The sequence below is a fragment of the Jatropha curcas genome, chromosome 10 (assembly GCF_041381405.1).
Source record: "Jatropha curcas cultivar XTBG-Jc1 chromosome 10, XTBG_Jcur_1.0, whole genome shotgun sequence".
Lineage (NCBI taxonomy): Eukaryota > Viridiplantae > Streptophyta > Magnoliopsida > Malpighiales > Euphorbiaceae > Jatropha > Jatropha curcas.
In genome coordinates this window covers 5,391,102-5,407,029 of record NC_143160.1, presented here as the reverse complement: position 1 = coordinate 5,407,029, position 15,928 = coordinate 5,391,102, and the positions used below count along the sequence as shown (strand labels likewise).

Genomic DNA, 15,928 nt, shown 5'->3' with positions numbered 1-15,928 from the left:
TTGTTTTTTTAAATCTTTTTCTACATTTTTTTTCAAAAATTTATATTATCATAACTTGTATCTTACGCTCACATCGATCACCATTTTATCGATTTCAACACTCCATAATTTCTTTTGTTGTTAGGTCAGAGAATTCGTTATCAGCACAAGAAGCTAGTAAACCAGTCTCTTCAGCCATTGAAATTTCTCTCTTAATAGCAAATATATAAAGCTATACCACAATAAGAGTTTATTTATATAATGAGCAGTAAGTTTGTATGAAATGTGGAAGGCAAGAAGGCTGTTGCATGTGGGGTATATATATATATATATATATATATATATAGGCATGTTATTATAAATACCAAGCTGGATATGTATTAATGTCCCTTTTGGCAGTTTCTTCCAATTAACTGCAATCTATCCCATCCCATGTTTATGTCAATGACCTGAAGAAGATACAGAAGAGCCTGTAAATTATCAAAAATAGGAGAATGGAGATCAATCGTGATTTTATCAAAATGGGAAACTCAGAGCTCTTTTTTATAGGGCCAAATCTGAGAGATACTAAATTATTTCTGGAGATACTTCCTCAGTAGAAAATCTAATAAGTGAATAAACTCAATCACTTGTATTGCTGCATTTTCTGATTCTATTCGTGGTATAAGGGATACAATACTTTCCTTTTTTTTTTTTTTTTTTAAGAGAGAGAGAAAAAAAACGTTTGGATGGACTTGGAAGAGTTCCTATTGCGACTTCGGCTTGTTGAATGGGCTGGGCCAGTCTGTAGTTGGGCTATGCTATTTAAGTAGATATTATTGTAATTCAGTCTTTTGTTTTTCAATTCAATCCTCTCTCATTTTCAATAAAAATTTGGGATTTCGAAAATAAATAAATAAATAAAATTCTTTGAAGAGGTCGCTGTTCAGTCAAAAGCCTTCGGCAAGCGCGACACCGGTGTAGCTTAGACGAATTAGCTGAATTCAATGAAAACCAGTTTTCTTTTTCAGCTCTTATAACTGATTAACTACAGCTTAGTTTACTCATTAATAATGCCAGGACCCGGACCTCACTTGATGTACGCGATGGGCTCCGGTCTGGCCCTCACCACTTTGACCAACGGCCGTTTCAGCCCTCACCACACCCTCACCTACACCATCAACGCCTTTTTCGGTCCAGACATTGGCTCTTTCTCCGAGTGGCTAGGTTCCAATCTCGGTTCTTCTGGCCACACTCTGGGCTCTGCACTAGCTGATTATATCCATGATCCCTTTTACTATGTCTTGATTCTGGGTCTTCCATTTTGTGTTTTTTACTCTTGGGTCTCCAAAATTTTGCTTCAAAGGAAGATTCTTGATTCTGTCTCTGGGGTAAGTCTTAATAAGTAGTGAGGTATTACGGAATGGAATCCTGATTTGTGAATCCTTTAGTTATTAATTAATTCAAATTGTTTGCGCTTTCCATTTTTGTAAGTTAAAGAAATAATTGGCGGTTTTGAGATTGGTTTTCTTTCAAAATTTTGTTATTCTTTTGATTTCACTAATTGTGGTAGGAGGCAATGGGTTTGATTGAACTGGGATTTTTTATGCTGGTTCTTGTTTAATTTCTATCATTTCTATGGGACTTAGTAGAAATAACACTGCTCAAGTGCTTCCACTAATGTGGAAATTTCATCTCTCTGCTATCTTATTCTGCAGGTACCCCTTACGAGGAGGCAATGCTTATTGTTGATGTCCGCAGGGTGTTTATCGCACTTTTTCCTAGATCACTTGTTTGAGGTAAAATTCAGAGATTTATATCTGATTGCTTATGAATTTTATGTCAATTCTATTTAATTCTGGAAATCTTGAGAAATTTTGATCGATAAATCAAGTGCTAGCTGTTTTCCTCTGTATTTAGTAGTTTTGGGTGCTTTAAGCAATCAACAAACGATGCAATTTAGTCTATTAAACATCTTCTGATGTGTCAGGTTCCAATTCCAAAATCTATTGGGTGTTAAATTGGTAGCCTTACTTTCATAAAAGACGTGCTCAAAGGTTTTCATAGTGACATGAGCATTGCAAATGTAATTTGATGTGGTTAACACGATATGTTTTGTGATTTAGCAAGGTGTAGAGTAAATCAATATATATATATATATATATATATTTTTTTTTTTTTTTTTTTTTTGTTTTGGGAGGTGGGGGGTTTGGTTAAATGTAACTTTCCTAAGCTAATGATGATTACAAAAAGAACATGTGGATGCCCCGTTAGACACCAAAACTCAGCAAACTGCTTTTCACAAGTGCAGGAGTAGAGGTTCCAATATAATTTTATAGATGTTTATAGGAAGAGATTACCCAATTTTCATGGCTGTAAAAGTAAGACAATGAGTGGAGGTGTGTTTTGAGGGGTAAGGTAAGAAAATAATTAATACTCCAGTGCAGAGTGTTTTTAAATAATTGTATATCGTGTATCTTTTCCTTGAAAAATATGATGCATTTTATTAGTAATTTATCACCAGTAAATGCAAGATTTGTTTGTGACATGACAAGTTGTGAAAAATGTTTTGGGTAAAATTTGAATTCTTCAGAGATTTGAAACATGCTTGATATTCATTTCTATGATTGTGTGGGCTGCATACTATTGTGCTATCATGTGATGGTCTAGAACAACATTAAATTTTTGTTCACCATTTCTTGGTTTGCTGCATAAGGTAGCTTGAGGTTGGCAACACTTGCATTATTTTATTGCATGTGACTTTGAGTTCATCTTATTCGCTATTCAAATTAGACCAGGTGGCATGGCTGACTTAGCCTATGACATATTTTGCCTTTACCTTGTAAATAAATTTGGCCATGCCTACATAGACCTGAAGTTTTGAGCAAGTGGCAATGGTCCAACCTTGGGGTAAACAAAAGCCACAAATCTGAACTTACATTTGCATAAAACTATAAATGGGGATTAGTTAACATGGTTGATGCTATGTTTGTCAGTTCTTCGTGTCTCTCTGTCATGACTGTCGTCAGTTCCAGCTTTCTTTTCTTCTCTGTATGAACTGGATGGTCTGTGAAAAATTCAGTGTGACCTTGATCCATTTCAAATTGATGCATTGTCATGTGAAATGATTTGATACAAATTTCAACTTCATTCTCCAGAAATATTAAAGGTTCATATTGATATGTTACATTATCAATATAATTTTTCTTCTCAATTTAAAAGTCATCAGTAAGCTAAAGACTGTGCCAGGAAAAGAACTTAATTTGCTTTGAAACTGGAATATTTAGGAAAATAATTTTATGGTCTTTTTAGCTAGTACATAGTTGAGGCAACACTAAAGTAAGTAGCTTTTGCAACTCCATCTTTGAAATTTGTTCGTGCAAATCACTTTTATTTTCCTTTTTCTTTGAGCCTTTGAGATGCCATACTTTTTGTTAAAAAAAAAAAAGTTTGCAATTTTAGTTGATGAAGCAAACCTTGCCATGTACAGGAAAATGGACATTCATCAATGTATAGCTGGATATTAAGCACTGGTTGGTGGAAGAATCGAGCACCTGTCAATCCTGATGCTGTTATTGTGGTTGGCTTCTTATGCACTTGCTTGATTGGTGGCTTTATTTACATTAACAGGTCAATTTATTATTTGGAACCTTAGGTGCTTATTCTCATTCAGTTTTATATTTAGAATGGAACGGTTGCTGACGTTTTGTTTATTGCTTAAAACATTTTGGAGTGCAGAGTGAAATCTTTAAAGTCCACTAGAAAACAATCCTATCAATCATTGAAACTTATTCTGATCATAGCAAGCCTATATTGCTTGTGGTGTGCAAGCCAGATATACTTGGTAAATCCTCGCAGGGCTGCAGTTGGTGAAGAGGCTGATCTTGGAGTGCTTGTATTTTTAGCCACTTACTTCTTTCTCCCTCATTATTTGTGTATTATGTCCCTGAATACAGAAGATCATAACACAGAGCAACTTCCACTTTAGTAAGGGAATCACAAAGATAAAGAGCTAACAGTTTTGAGCCATCCAATTCAGTCAAGGCAATGCATTTGTAGCCCTGATGTGCTTTTTCCCCCCTTCTTGGAGAGCTGTAAAATATATTTATTCACACTTTGGAATTATTGTCATGAAATGCAAGGAACTATTCAAGGCACCATTTGATTGTTATTAACTGATTTTGTTGTTGCAAGCAACAGTACATAGAAAAGAGAAACAAGAAAAAACTTTGGTATGGTTGATTGCATTCCTTGTGTTAATTAGAATTTGAAACTATTTTTATAGTAAATGAAAACAAAGAACCTAGCTATTAGCTGAATCTTACTCTTCTTTGTAATGTCAGATTTTGGAACCAAACATCTTCTTGGCGAAAGATGGCAGACAGAATGCAGCAGTATGTATCTGCAACAATGACAACAGAAAATCAAAACAGTAACCAAAAAACTACTGACTTTTTCAAAACATGTTGGTTTGAGAAGGAAATATACCTCTGAGTTGTAGAACAAAGGAGGTCCTTTGGCTACTCCATAATTCTCAGGATTCAGAGGATTTACAGGGTGTTTGAAGTCAACCGGCGGCCCCTCGGTAGAGCAAAGCATGAAACCTATCATCCCACTGAAATAAAAAAACACCGAATTCATTATCAATCAAAAAATCTAGACAATCAAAAAAAAAAAAAAAAAAAAAAAAAGTTAGTTTGATACCTCGCATATGGAGGAGTTGTGCACCAGGCGTAGCTAACAGAGCCTTTGAATGCTTGGCGGCATCTCGCAATGGAATCTGCGACTGAAAATTGAGCGTGCCACAAGCTGTCCGCTTGGCAAGACATCACTCCTCCTGGGCGAAGAGCCTTTACCACTGATTCTAGGAAGTATTTATCACCTACTTCGTCTTCTTCAGGCCCTGTTTATGTATCAAAATGTATAACATCAGAACCATAGAGAGAGACTAGTTCATGTTTCTTAATCACATAACAGCCCATTAGTGAAAGCAAAAATTTTCATATTCCAATCTTGTTTGAGAAAAGTTGACAAAAAATAAAAGAAATAGAAATACCAAGGCATTGAAATGCATCCAGTATAATTACATCATAAGTGCTTTGAGGGACATTCCTCAAAAATTCAATTCCTGCATGGAAGAAAATAATAATCAAAAGGCTGAACACCATGGGTTAGAGCAAATAATATTAATTTTCTACCATTGCCTATATGCAGATTGACTCGTGGGTCCTTGTACCCAATTGCTATTTCAGGGAAGAATCTTTTGTATACCTGAATATGTAAGACAAAAAAACACTATTTCAGGGAAGAATCTTATATATATATATATATATATATATATATATATATATATATATATATATATACACATTCTATTCATAAGTTGTATCTTATACTCACATCTATCACCATTTTGTCGATATCACATATATCAATCTGATTAACAGAAGAATGTCGAGAAATTTCTCTTAGAATGCCACCATCACCTCCTCCAATTAGTAATACCTGAATAATATGTAATATTATTTATATATAGAGAGAGAGCTAAAGAAATGCATTTTCCATATTATTAGTTAAATACCTTTTTAGGGTTAGGAATGGAGCAAAGAGGGAGGTGAGTGAGCATTTCTTGATAGACAAACTCATCTTTTTCTGTCAGTTGAAGAGCCCCATTCAATATTACAATCTTGCCATGTGCTGATGACTGCAAAAAATCATATAAACAACCAAATATTTCTTTGCGGCTATTATAACATTAATGAATATATCCATATTATATAGTGTGGAATTGGAAAACAATTAGAAGCGGGGAAACAAAGTCATTATTTTTCCAACCTGAAATACAAAAAGATCTTGATATTCCGATTTGCCATGAAACAAGACCTTTTCCACCTTGTACAAATGTGCTTCTCCTGTAGAATTATTCCTCATTAAGTAACTGGAATTATAAGCTCTTGATTGCCTTTGTTTAATTTTCCAGAGGCAAGAAAACAATGTGCTAGACGGAGTTAATCATTTTGCCTTGAAAATGAAGTCAAAAGGCAATAATACTAGACCACCCACCAAGTACTTCCTATATATATATATATATATAGGATATGATTAAAAGATTTTCATTGGTTAGTTTTATAAGACCGATCGACAAGTTATCAATCCTAAGATTTCCAATGTGATCTGACTAATCCTGTATGTAAAAATAAAGATATCATTCATTGCCCTGTCCTATTTATATATGTCTGCACATTGATATTCTTATGGCTAGAAAGAAATGAAGTGTTAATTAAATCATGGGAATTTATTAACTTGGCTTGCTTAATGCTTGGGCTAATTGGAAAGTATCAGAAGTGATTAATTTTGTCTCTTTGGCGCACAAGTACGCGTGTATGTAGAATATATACAGTAAACAAATGTAGAGTTAGCTAATTTCCATGAAAGAATATGTACGTATATGTATGCATGTATTTAAAAATGTATTGGGTTCAAATTATACTGAAATTAGGATAAATAAATTTAAGGGAAAAAAAAGATACCTAAAAATTTCTCAATTGATGAATAAAAATTGTGAAACTTTTATTAGGAAAAGGAAAAGAAAAATATATATAAAAAAATACCTGGCCATCCGCAAGAAACATCAGCATACCAGCCAGGAGTATTAAGGGAAACGCCATTGCTAGCTTTATGATTCTCCATTTCAAGATTAATAAGAGCTGCTGATGAAATTTCTTTTGTTGTTAGGTCAGAGAATTCATTATCAGCACAAGAAGCTAATAATCCAATCTCTGCGGCCATTGAAATAAAGCAATTTCCGCTACAAGAGCTTATATATATAATGAGCATATAGTGAGTTTTTTTTTTTGACAAGAAGACAGGCTCTTGCATGTGGGGAATAAATATATATAGGAAATTTCTAACCAATTAGCTAGAGCATGAGTAGAAAATGCATAATGTGGCCCCTGTATTATCATTTTTTAAGTTTTGTCTGCAAAAGTTAAATGCTTTGTTGGGTCCTCCCTCTTCATTTTTTTCTCTAACACTCCAGATTAGATATTCATTGTTCCGGATTGTTCAAGATCAGTTCAAAACTTCAAATTAATTTCTGTTGGATTTTCTTTTTCAAGATAATATGTCGTGACTTCCACATTTTGACTTTCAAAATTAATTTTGCACTCGCAAAAACAAATTAATCAAGACGATTGCTCATATTATTATTATTTATCCAAAGAGTCAGTCCATTTGCATTTGCAATATGAAATGGATTACTTATTTCCACTCAATGCGAATGTGAACTAATATATCCTGCGCCTGAAAAGCAAGAATTGGTGAAAGTTTTTCTTTTCTTTTGAAAAGCTTTCTTATGCATATTTCACATGGAGAATACTACTTTTTGTCTTATGAAAGATTTGGTGTTGTTTGTGGATTGGTGATTTAAAATGGGTAATTAGGGCAACACAATGCAAGTACTCCACGTGATTTGTATTAATGGGGTTTTCTTGTTGTTTCTCCAAAAATGCTATTATTGTGTCATTAAACTTTTAAAATTTGTTGGTCAAAATACTTTCAATCTTAATTATTTGGATTGGATTCATCAAAGTAGAAATTATAAAAAAAAAAGCTCAACACTTTAACCCGTATTATCCCCACTTCCTTTTCACACTTTGTTCATCTATGTATGCCTATAGGTTTACCACTAATGGACAAAGATGTTCTCTTTACCTACATTAATTCTCAAAAACCCAAAATTCATAACCTAACCTAACATTAAGAAAAACCCTAACAACCAATAACACGTTGCTCCAATGGTAAGCCACCTTAATTTTATAAAGTTTAATTAGTATAACACTATATGTTCTTTTAAAAAGAACATTTAATTTTATCGATCATATGTGTTATAAAGAGCGAGAAGTCTCAAATTTGAGTTCTCTCTATTATAAGAAAATTTATCCGTAATATCATTTCGATCTAAATACGTCGTAATCAATAAAAAAAATTCAATTTTTGTCTGTACATTTAATAATTGTTGTTTCTGTTTGATTGGCAATATTGCAAACAATGTTAATGATTATGCTGCCAAAATTTGATTGTTGTGGATCCCATTTTAATTAATTTTCTTCTAACAATATTCATTACCCAATCAAATAAAACATCCCTTTTCACTTTCTATATATATACTCTTGCAAGTGAACAGTATATTCACTCATTACCACTTCACCATTATTCTTTCATTTATGGCACACACATTCATATTTTTCTACTGTTTTCTCTTCCTCCAATATATTTATTTATGTATTTATCTTCTTTTTATCAGGGTTTACCGACATTAAAGCAATAATTAGAGTTATCATATATAGTTTTACTTCCTCTTAATATTGAAGCCTTTCTTGTATTTGATTTAGGTTATGCTTAATGAAATTTCTCTCTCTTTTTTTTTTTTTTAATTTTAAAATTAGTGTATATACTTTATGTTAATTAAATAAATAAGACAGATGGAAAAAATTAATAAAAATATTAAGACAAAATGAATGCATAAGAAAAACCAAGAAAATAATTTGATCCGACTTGCAGGTTTTTAAGGTACCTCAATTTTTGCCGATGGCTCTCCACAAATCTATCAAAACCAGTAACCGGCTTTTTTTTCTTTCTAATGTAGTTAAACTTTGGTTCCTCTTTTTTTAAATGGAAAATAATGAATAACCTCCATTATTACGCCTCCGCCCGTTTCCGTGGCTTTCCTGCAGGCTTTTCTCTCCGGCGAAAGGTCCCCTGGTGGTACCAAATCCTCGATCCGGGAAGCGACTTTATTAACAGATGGAATCACATTATTCTGTTTACTTTTATGGTCGCCATGTTTTTAGACCCAATCTATTTCTATCTTCCGGTGATCGGCGGCGACGCTTGCATGGACATCGACTTTCCTTTAGGTGTTTGGGTCACGTTAGCTCGCACCGTCACCGACTTGTTCTTTATCATGCACGTCATTGTTAAGTTTAGAACAGCATTCGTAGCCCCAAGTTCCCGCGTTTTTGGAAGAGGAGAGCTCGTTAGAGACCCTAAAGCCATTGCCATACAATACTTGAAAACTCGCTTCGTCATCGATTTCACTGCTGCTCTTCCTCTTCCTCAGGTTAATTATAATATTTAATTTTATAACAATTCATTTCATATTTCATATAATTTATCATTTCTTTTCTTTACAGGTTATAATTTGGTTTGTAATTCCAGCCGTGAAAACTCCTTCGGCTAATCATGCTAAGCACACAGTTTCTTTAGTAGTTTTATTTCAATACATTCCTCGTATTCTGGCTGTGATTCCTCTAAATCGCCGGATCGTTAAAACTACCGGAGCAGTCGCCAAGACAGCTTGGTCAGGAGCTGCATATAATCTTGTACTTTATGTTCTTGCTAGCCATGTAAGCATTCTCAATTGGGAGGAACTATGAAATTTTTTCTTAATTTTTTTTAAAGGTTAAATGGTTTTTGATTGTCAGTACAGATATTGGGAGCCTCATGGTATCTGGCATCAATACAAAGGCAACATGAGTGTTGGGACATACAATGCGAAATAGAGAAAAATCACACACATTCTCCTTCTTGTAACCCTTTGTTTCTTGATTGTACTACAAGAGATACCCCAGAACGCGATGCTTGGCTTAGAGTTACCCACTTGCTCACTAGTTGCGATGCTAGAAATGATGAACATTTCCAGTTTGGAATGTTTGCTGATGCCTTTATTAATCATGTTGGTGAAGCAGATTTCATTGATAAATATTTCTATTGCCTTTGGTGGGGCTTAAGAAATCTAAGGTACATATGTATTTGTTAACTCCATTGTCTGTTTGTCTTAAATTTTCACATTTAATTTAATTTTTTTTGTGAATATTAATTGCAGTTCATATGGGCAGAATTTGATGGCAAGTACTCATGAAGGTGAATTATTATTCAGTATTGGTATTTGCATTATGGGTCTAGTTTTGTTTGCACATCTCATAGGAAATATGCAGGTATTTATATCAATTATTTGCTTCTTTGAATTTATTTTTCGAAAGAAATTGGTGATTGAATTAAAAGGAAAAAAAATTTATTTGTTTTCATGAAGACATATATGCAATCTACAACTGCTAGACTAGAAGAATGGAGGATTCGGAGAAGAGACACTGAGGAATGGATGAGCCACCGTCAATTACCACTAGAATTGCAAGAACGAGTTCGACGTTTTGTCCAGTATAAATGGATAGCCACAAGAGGTGTAGATGAAGAATCTATCTTGAAAGCTTTACCTTTAGACTTGAGACGCCAAATCCAAAGACATCTTTGTCTGGCTCTTGTTCGACGAGTGAGTAGTTAATTAGAATCAAGAATCAAGAATCAAGAATCAAGAATATGAAACTAATTTTCTTGTTCTCTGTTCTGCAGGTTCCATTTTTCGCACAAATGGATGATCAGCTACTGGATGCAATATGCGAACGCCTCGTTTCGTCTCTAAACACAAGAGATACATATATTGTTAGAGAAGGAGATCCAGTAAACGAAATGCTTTTCATTATTAGAGGACAATTAGAAAGCTCGACCACTAATGGCGGAAGGTCTGGTTTTTTCAACTCTATTACATTACGGCCAGGTGATTTCTGTGGTGAAGAGTTATTGACATGGGCATTAATGCCAACATCTCGGTTAAACCTACCATTATCAACTCGAACTGTTAAAGCACTAAGTGAAGTTGAGGCCTTTGCACTTAGAGCAGAAGATCTAAAATTTGTAGCTAAACAATTTAAACGTTTGCATAGTAAAAAGCTGCAACATGCTTTTAGATATTACTCGCATCAATGGCGGACTTGGGGAGCTTGTTATATACAAACTGCATGGAGAAGGTTGAAGAGAAGGAAACTGCAATTGGAATTAGCAAGGCAAGAGAGTTTATTTTATGCTCAAGCTATGGATGGAGAGGAGGATTATGATGATGGTGGTGAAGGATCATCAATGGATAATGCAAACAATGCACAACATCTTGGGGTTACATTTCTTGCTTCAAAATTTGCTGCAAATACAAGAAGAGGAATGACTAAGCAACATACGCTGGTTCCCGATGATTCTACCTTGAAAATGCCTAAGTTTTTTAAACCAGAAGAACCTGATTTCTATGGCGATCATGAAGATAGTTGAGTTGTATAATATTGATAAACTTTATTGATTAATTCTATAGAAAGGAAGTACATACATATACCATAATCTAGCATATATATATATATATATATATATATATATATATATATATATATTCCTGGATAATTATGAAGGAAAAATAATTGTATAGTGCAGACACCTTGTTATTTCTTTTCTTTAGTTTATTCACTTTTTTTTTTTTAAATTTTAAATTTAGAATTTAGGTGGTTTTGAATATTGAGTTAGAGACAATGTTCGGCCGAGTTATTTAATTTATTTACAGCTATAATGATAGATCATTTTTTTTCATTAAAAAGTAAGATATATATACAAAATAAATATTTTAATATTTAATATTTCTTGTTGATTAGTAAAATTCACATTATATTTTTTACACTTTTAAATTATGTTTGAATCTTTATTATGGCTTTGACTTTTGTTGCTTGTAGCAATCATTATCGTTTCAGGTAAAACGTTTTATCTATCTTAAACATTACTTAATTCAGTCATTATGTACGGAAGGCACGAATAAATTATGTACAAAAAACATTTGCAAACTAATAAAAAAATATTTGATCACCAATTTACTTAAGAATTAACCCGTAACTTTCCCTTCAAAAAAAAAAAAAAAAAAAATCCCTGAACTTTGGAAACGTGTCAGTGGTAGTGGAGGAAGGAGACAAGTTAAAAAACAGGTGTTGGAAGATAACAATAGCCAATATAAGAAGAGAGAGAGATCAAGATAAACTCTCGGTAACAGAGGCCATGGCAGCTCGCAGGATATCTTCCTTAATCTCCCGTTCTCTCTCTGTTTCTCTTTCCTCTTCTTCTTCTTCTCTTCTGCTTTCTCTAGGTGAGCACTCTACTTTTCTCTTATTGTCTTGCTTGAATAAGTTTCTTTCATTCATGGACTTATCTATTCTTGATAATGGTGATACATGCAGTGTTCCACTGTTTAATTCTTCATTTGGTTTCATTGCAATGTTTCTTTATACTGTTATTTGGTAGACTTTAAATTTTTTTGACATACTATAAAGAAAATTCCCGAAAGTCATCCAATTTAATATGCTTATCCTTATTTTTAGAATCCTTCGGACAAAATTTTGTGATGCCTTTGTTTGGTAACAAGAAAGTTGGTGAAAAGAAAAAAAGCATTTTGGGTTTTTTACACTTCAACTGTTGTTGGGTTGGGTTATGAAGTATGTTTCTTTTCCTTAGTTTCAGAAAGATCTGAAGCATCGAGAACTTTGTGATTCTATTGCATACCTCTGTTTTCATTAATTTTATTATATTTGGCACAGGGAAAATGAGTGTTTGACCTTTATTCAAGGCTGATGGACTTAATTGCACTTATAAATTAGGCAACTATTTTTTTATAGGATTCATATCCTTTTAACATCAAAATTTTTTCTAAAATTTTCTTTTAATTTAGATTTTAGATTATGGGGACATCAAGATTAATATGCATTCGTGCTTCAAATTTGATTCTTTAGGAAGAAATCCAAGCAGGGCTCAAAGCATATGCAGGTTTAGCACTGCTTCAGTAGCTGAGGAACCAATCACTCCACCTGTTCAAATAAGATACACCCAGAATCTAATTAATGGGAAATTTGTTGATGCAGCATCTGGTAATTCTTTGTTCAAAAAACAACAGTTCAATTCCTTTTCAGTAGAAAATGATCAATACTTACACCAACTAATTGCAGGGAAAACGTTTCCTGCATATGATCCTCGTACTGGAGAAGTGATTGCTCATGTAGCTGAAGGTGATGCTGAAGATATAGACAGGGCAGTAGCAGCTGCTCGCAAAGCGTTTGATGAAGGACCCTGGCCAAAAATGACCCCTTATGTAAGAAGTTATATGCCTTGTTTCTTTAATACATTACACCATCAATTATTTTGTGTTTTAATTTGTTTAAATGGGGGTTTTGTTTCAGGAAAGGTCACGGATTCTGTTGCGTTTTGCTGATTTAGTTGAGAAGCACAACGATGAGCTTGCAGCTTTAGAGACATGGAATAATGGGAAGCCTTATGAACAGTCTGCTAAATCTGAGTTACCCATGTTAGCGCGTTTATTTCGTTACTATGCTGGTAGGATTCCTAAAATGCTTGCGGTGGTTGAATGTTTTCTTTGTGTATTATAGCTTAGAATGATTTTATTCTTAATTTTTGCAGGTTGGGCGGATAAGATTCATGGGCTAACAGTTCCTGGAGACAGTAATCACCATATTCAAGTATTGCATGAACCTATTGGAGTTGCAGGGCAAATTATTCCATGGAATTTTCCTCTTATCTTGTTTGCTTGGAAAGTTGGTCCTGCATTAGCTTGTGGTAATACTATTGTACTGAAAACAGCAGAACAGACACCTCTTACTGCTCTCTATGCAGGAAAGCTCTTCCATGATGTACGATTTCAAAATCATATGCACTATGGTTTTCTAGACTAAATGTGAAAGTAGAAATGTAGACCTTGAAAATTATACATTGATAAAATTGAAGAAGGTACTTATTTATCTGCTTGGATATTCCTTAAAGAAGGAGGAAAATGGTTAAAACATGTCTGATTTTTCTATTGATGGTTTAAAATGGTCAAAATTTCACATATTTTTCATTTTTTTGAAATCTAATGCTTATCCATCCTGTATGACAGGCTGGCCTTCCTCCAGGTGTTCTGAATGTAGTTTCAGGCTATGGTCCAACTGCTGGTTCAGCTCTTGCCAGTCACATGGATGTAGACAAGGTATTTTACAATCTTTATGTCATGCTTAATTTATTTCTTGCTATCTTGGGAATTTGAATCCCTGTTATGGTTACATACTTCATGGCATTGATAGAATATATTTCATTTTTCACTAACTTTTCTCCTGGAAATTGTTTCTACTTTAACCTCATCTTCAATTTCAGTGGACTGTGGAAGTTCCAGGGCTTTCATTGTTGCATAGATAATATGGACTGCAGTATTAAGTCTGTCTTCAGACATACTTCAGAATACCAGTAATTGATACTGTCACCATTTCCTGTACAGATTTCTTTCACAGGATCAACTGAGACAGGCAAGGTTATCCTCGAATTGGCTGCTAAAAGTAATCTTAAGCCAGTTACATTAGAACTTGGAGGGAAATCACCTTTCATAGTATGCGAAGATGCTGATATTGACAAGGCTGTGGAGCTTGCACACTTTGCCTTGTTCTTTAATCAGGTTTGCCTTTCAAATTTAATCACTTCCACAAAAATCTGTGTTGCCCATGCGCTTATTATCTACAGGGCCAATGTTGTTGTGCTGGGTCTCGTACGTATGTACACGAGCGCGTGTATGATGAGTTTGTAGAGAAAGCAAAGGCACGTGCTGTGAGACGTGTTGTTGGTGATCCCTTTAAGAAGGGTGTTGAACAAGGCCCTCAGGTAATTGGAAATTTGGAATGGTGACTATATCCATTGATTGCTTAGAGCTGTCAAGTAATGTTGTTCTATTGGACCTTGTAAACTGTCCAGATCGATGATGAGCAATTTCAGAAGGTCCTGAGGTATATAAAATCTGGCATTGAAAGCAATGGTAAACTCGAATGTGGAGGTGAAAGGCTTGGCTCCAAGGGCTACTTTATCCAGCCCACTGTTTTCTCGAATGTTCAGGTATTATGGGTATAAAATCCCTCTTTTTTTTTTTCTGTGATCATTTATAATACTTATAACGTTGTCATCAAACAGGAAGATATGTTGATAGCAAAAGATGAGATCTTTGGTCCAGTGCAATCAATCTTGAAGTTCAAGTAGGTTCAAATTTGTTACCTAAAATGCAAACTTGCCAAAGAAAATTTGTTACCTGGAATCAATTATTCATTGATTTCCACTGTCTCTACCAGGGATGTTGATGAAGTAATAAGAAGGGCAAATAGTTCCCGCTATGGATTGGCTGCAGGAGTTTTCACAAAGAACATTGATACTGCCAATACCTTGTCAAGAGCATTGAGGGCAGGAACAGTGTGGGTTAACTGCTTTGATGTCTTCGATGCAGCAATTCCTTTTGGTGGTTATAAGATGAGTGGTTTTGGCAGGGAAAAAGGTATCTACAGCCTTAATAACTACTTGCAAGTTAAAGCTGTTGTTACTCCTTTAAAGAATCCGGCTTGGTTGTAAATTCGTAAATCCACTACTCTGTTTCTCTTTTCCTGGTTTTTTACTCCATGTATTTATAAGGTGATGTGAGGTTTGCACTGTAGTGTAAAGAACTGTACTTGTTTTGTTTGTCTATACCTAACCTCTCAGATAAATAAAATTTACCATCCTTTTTGAAGGCCTTTCTTGATTAGTAATTGTCATGCTCAAATTTGCTCTCTACCAACATTGGCGTGCATGGAAAGCCATCCGCAGAGGATGGTCCATCTAAGAAATGAACCGCGCGCTCCGCCGCTGTGGTTTGTCGTCTGCGTTTATACGCTGTCGTTGAACGGCTTGTAGGCCAAATGGCCAATCATAACAAGACGCGGTCGTTGTAATGTAAGTGATGACTGCAAAAAGTTTATCAATGGGTTTCTCGTGACGACAATTTGCTCAAATAGCGTGGTCGTCCAAGTCAAATTATGTCGTTTGGCATTAACGTATCTCACATATCATTTGGTGTTCAACCAACAATAATAAAATAATCGATTATACTTAATAATGACAAGCAGCACTGAACTTCTTTAGTTCGACATTTTTCATATCTGCGTGATGAGAATCTGGGCCTAAGCAATTAATCAAATCAAATTTAATTAATTATTTAATATTAAGCTTATAATATGTTGGGTTTATTTTTAATACAAAATGACCTAAGTCT

At 34.3% G+C, this 15,928-nt stretch overlaps 4 protein-coding genes across 4 annotated transcripts; 3 read left to right on the top strand and 1 right to left on the bottom strand.

Moving 5' to 3' along the window:
* Positions 1-857: 857 nt before the first annotated feature.
* LOC105640407 (uncharacterized) lies at positions 858-4,133 on the top strand (the record flags this gene model as incomplete). Its single annotated transcript, XM_089726934.1, is given in 4 exon segments — positions 858-1,349; positions 1,677-1,757; positions 3,449-3,588; positions 3,697-4,133. Coding segments are annotated over 4 exon segments (789 nt in total). The 3' UTR covers positions 3,947-4,133.
* On the bottom strand, positions 3,765-6,823 carry LOC105640406 (spermidine synthase 1). Its single transcript, XM_089726933.1, has 10 exons — positions 6,570-6,823; positions 5,794-5,870; positions 5,540-5,662; positions 5,359-5,463; positions 5,157-5,229; positions 5,015-5,086; positions 4,663-4,861; positions 4,447-4,573; positions 4,284-4,360; positions 3,765-3,904 (listed from the first exon to the last, which is right to left on the bottom strand). Exons 1-9 carry the CDS (start codon positions 6,793-6,795, stop codon positions 4,298-4,300), a joined length of 1,065 nt encoding a protein of 354 aa, XP_089583059.1. The 5' UTR covers positions 6,796-6,823; the 3' UTR covers positions 3,765-3,904; positions 4,284-4,297.
* A 1,500-nt stretch (positions 6,824-8,323) lies between these two features.
* On the top strand, positions 8,324-11,210 carry CNGC16 (cyclic nucleotide-gated channel 16). The gene is made up of 6 exons (XM_012224704.4): positions 8,324-9,079; positions 9,153-9,365; positions 9,449-9,759; positions 9,845-9,956; positions 10,052-10,288; positions 10,369-11,210. The coding sequence occupies exons 1-6, from the start codon at positions 8,642-8,644 to the stop codon at positions 11,113-11,115; spliced, it is 2,058 nt and encodes a 685-aa protein (XP_012080094.1). The 5' UTR covers positions 8,324-8,641; the 3' UTR covers positions 11,116-11,210.
* A 599-nt stretch (positions 11,211-11,809) lies between these two features.
* On the top strand, positions 11,810-15,406 carry LOC105640404 (aldehyde dehydrogenase family 2 member B4, mitochondrial). The gene is made up of 11 exons (XM_012224703.4): positions 11,810-11,968; positions 12,609-12,743; positions 12,822-12,964; positions 13,053-13,206; positions 13,291-13,520; positions 13,766-13,855; positions 14,141-14,314; positions 14,380-14,517; positions 14,608-14,745; positions 14,821-14,882; positions 14,976-15,406. Exons 1-11 carry the CDS (start codon positions 11,881-11,883, stop codon positions 15,247-15,249), a joined length of 1,626 nt encoding a protein of 541 aa, XP_012080093.1. The 5' UTR covers positions 11,810-11,880; the 3' UTR covers positions 15,250-15,406.
* The last annotated feature ends 522 nt before the right edge of the window (positions 15,407-15,928 follow it).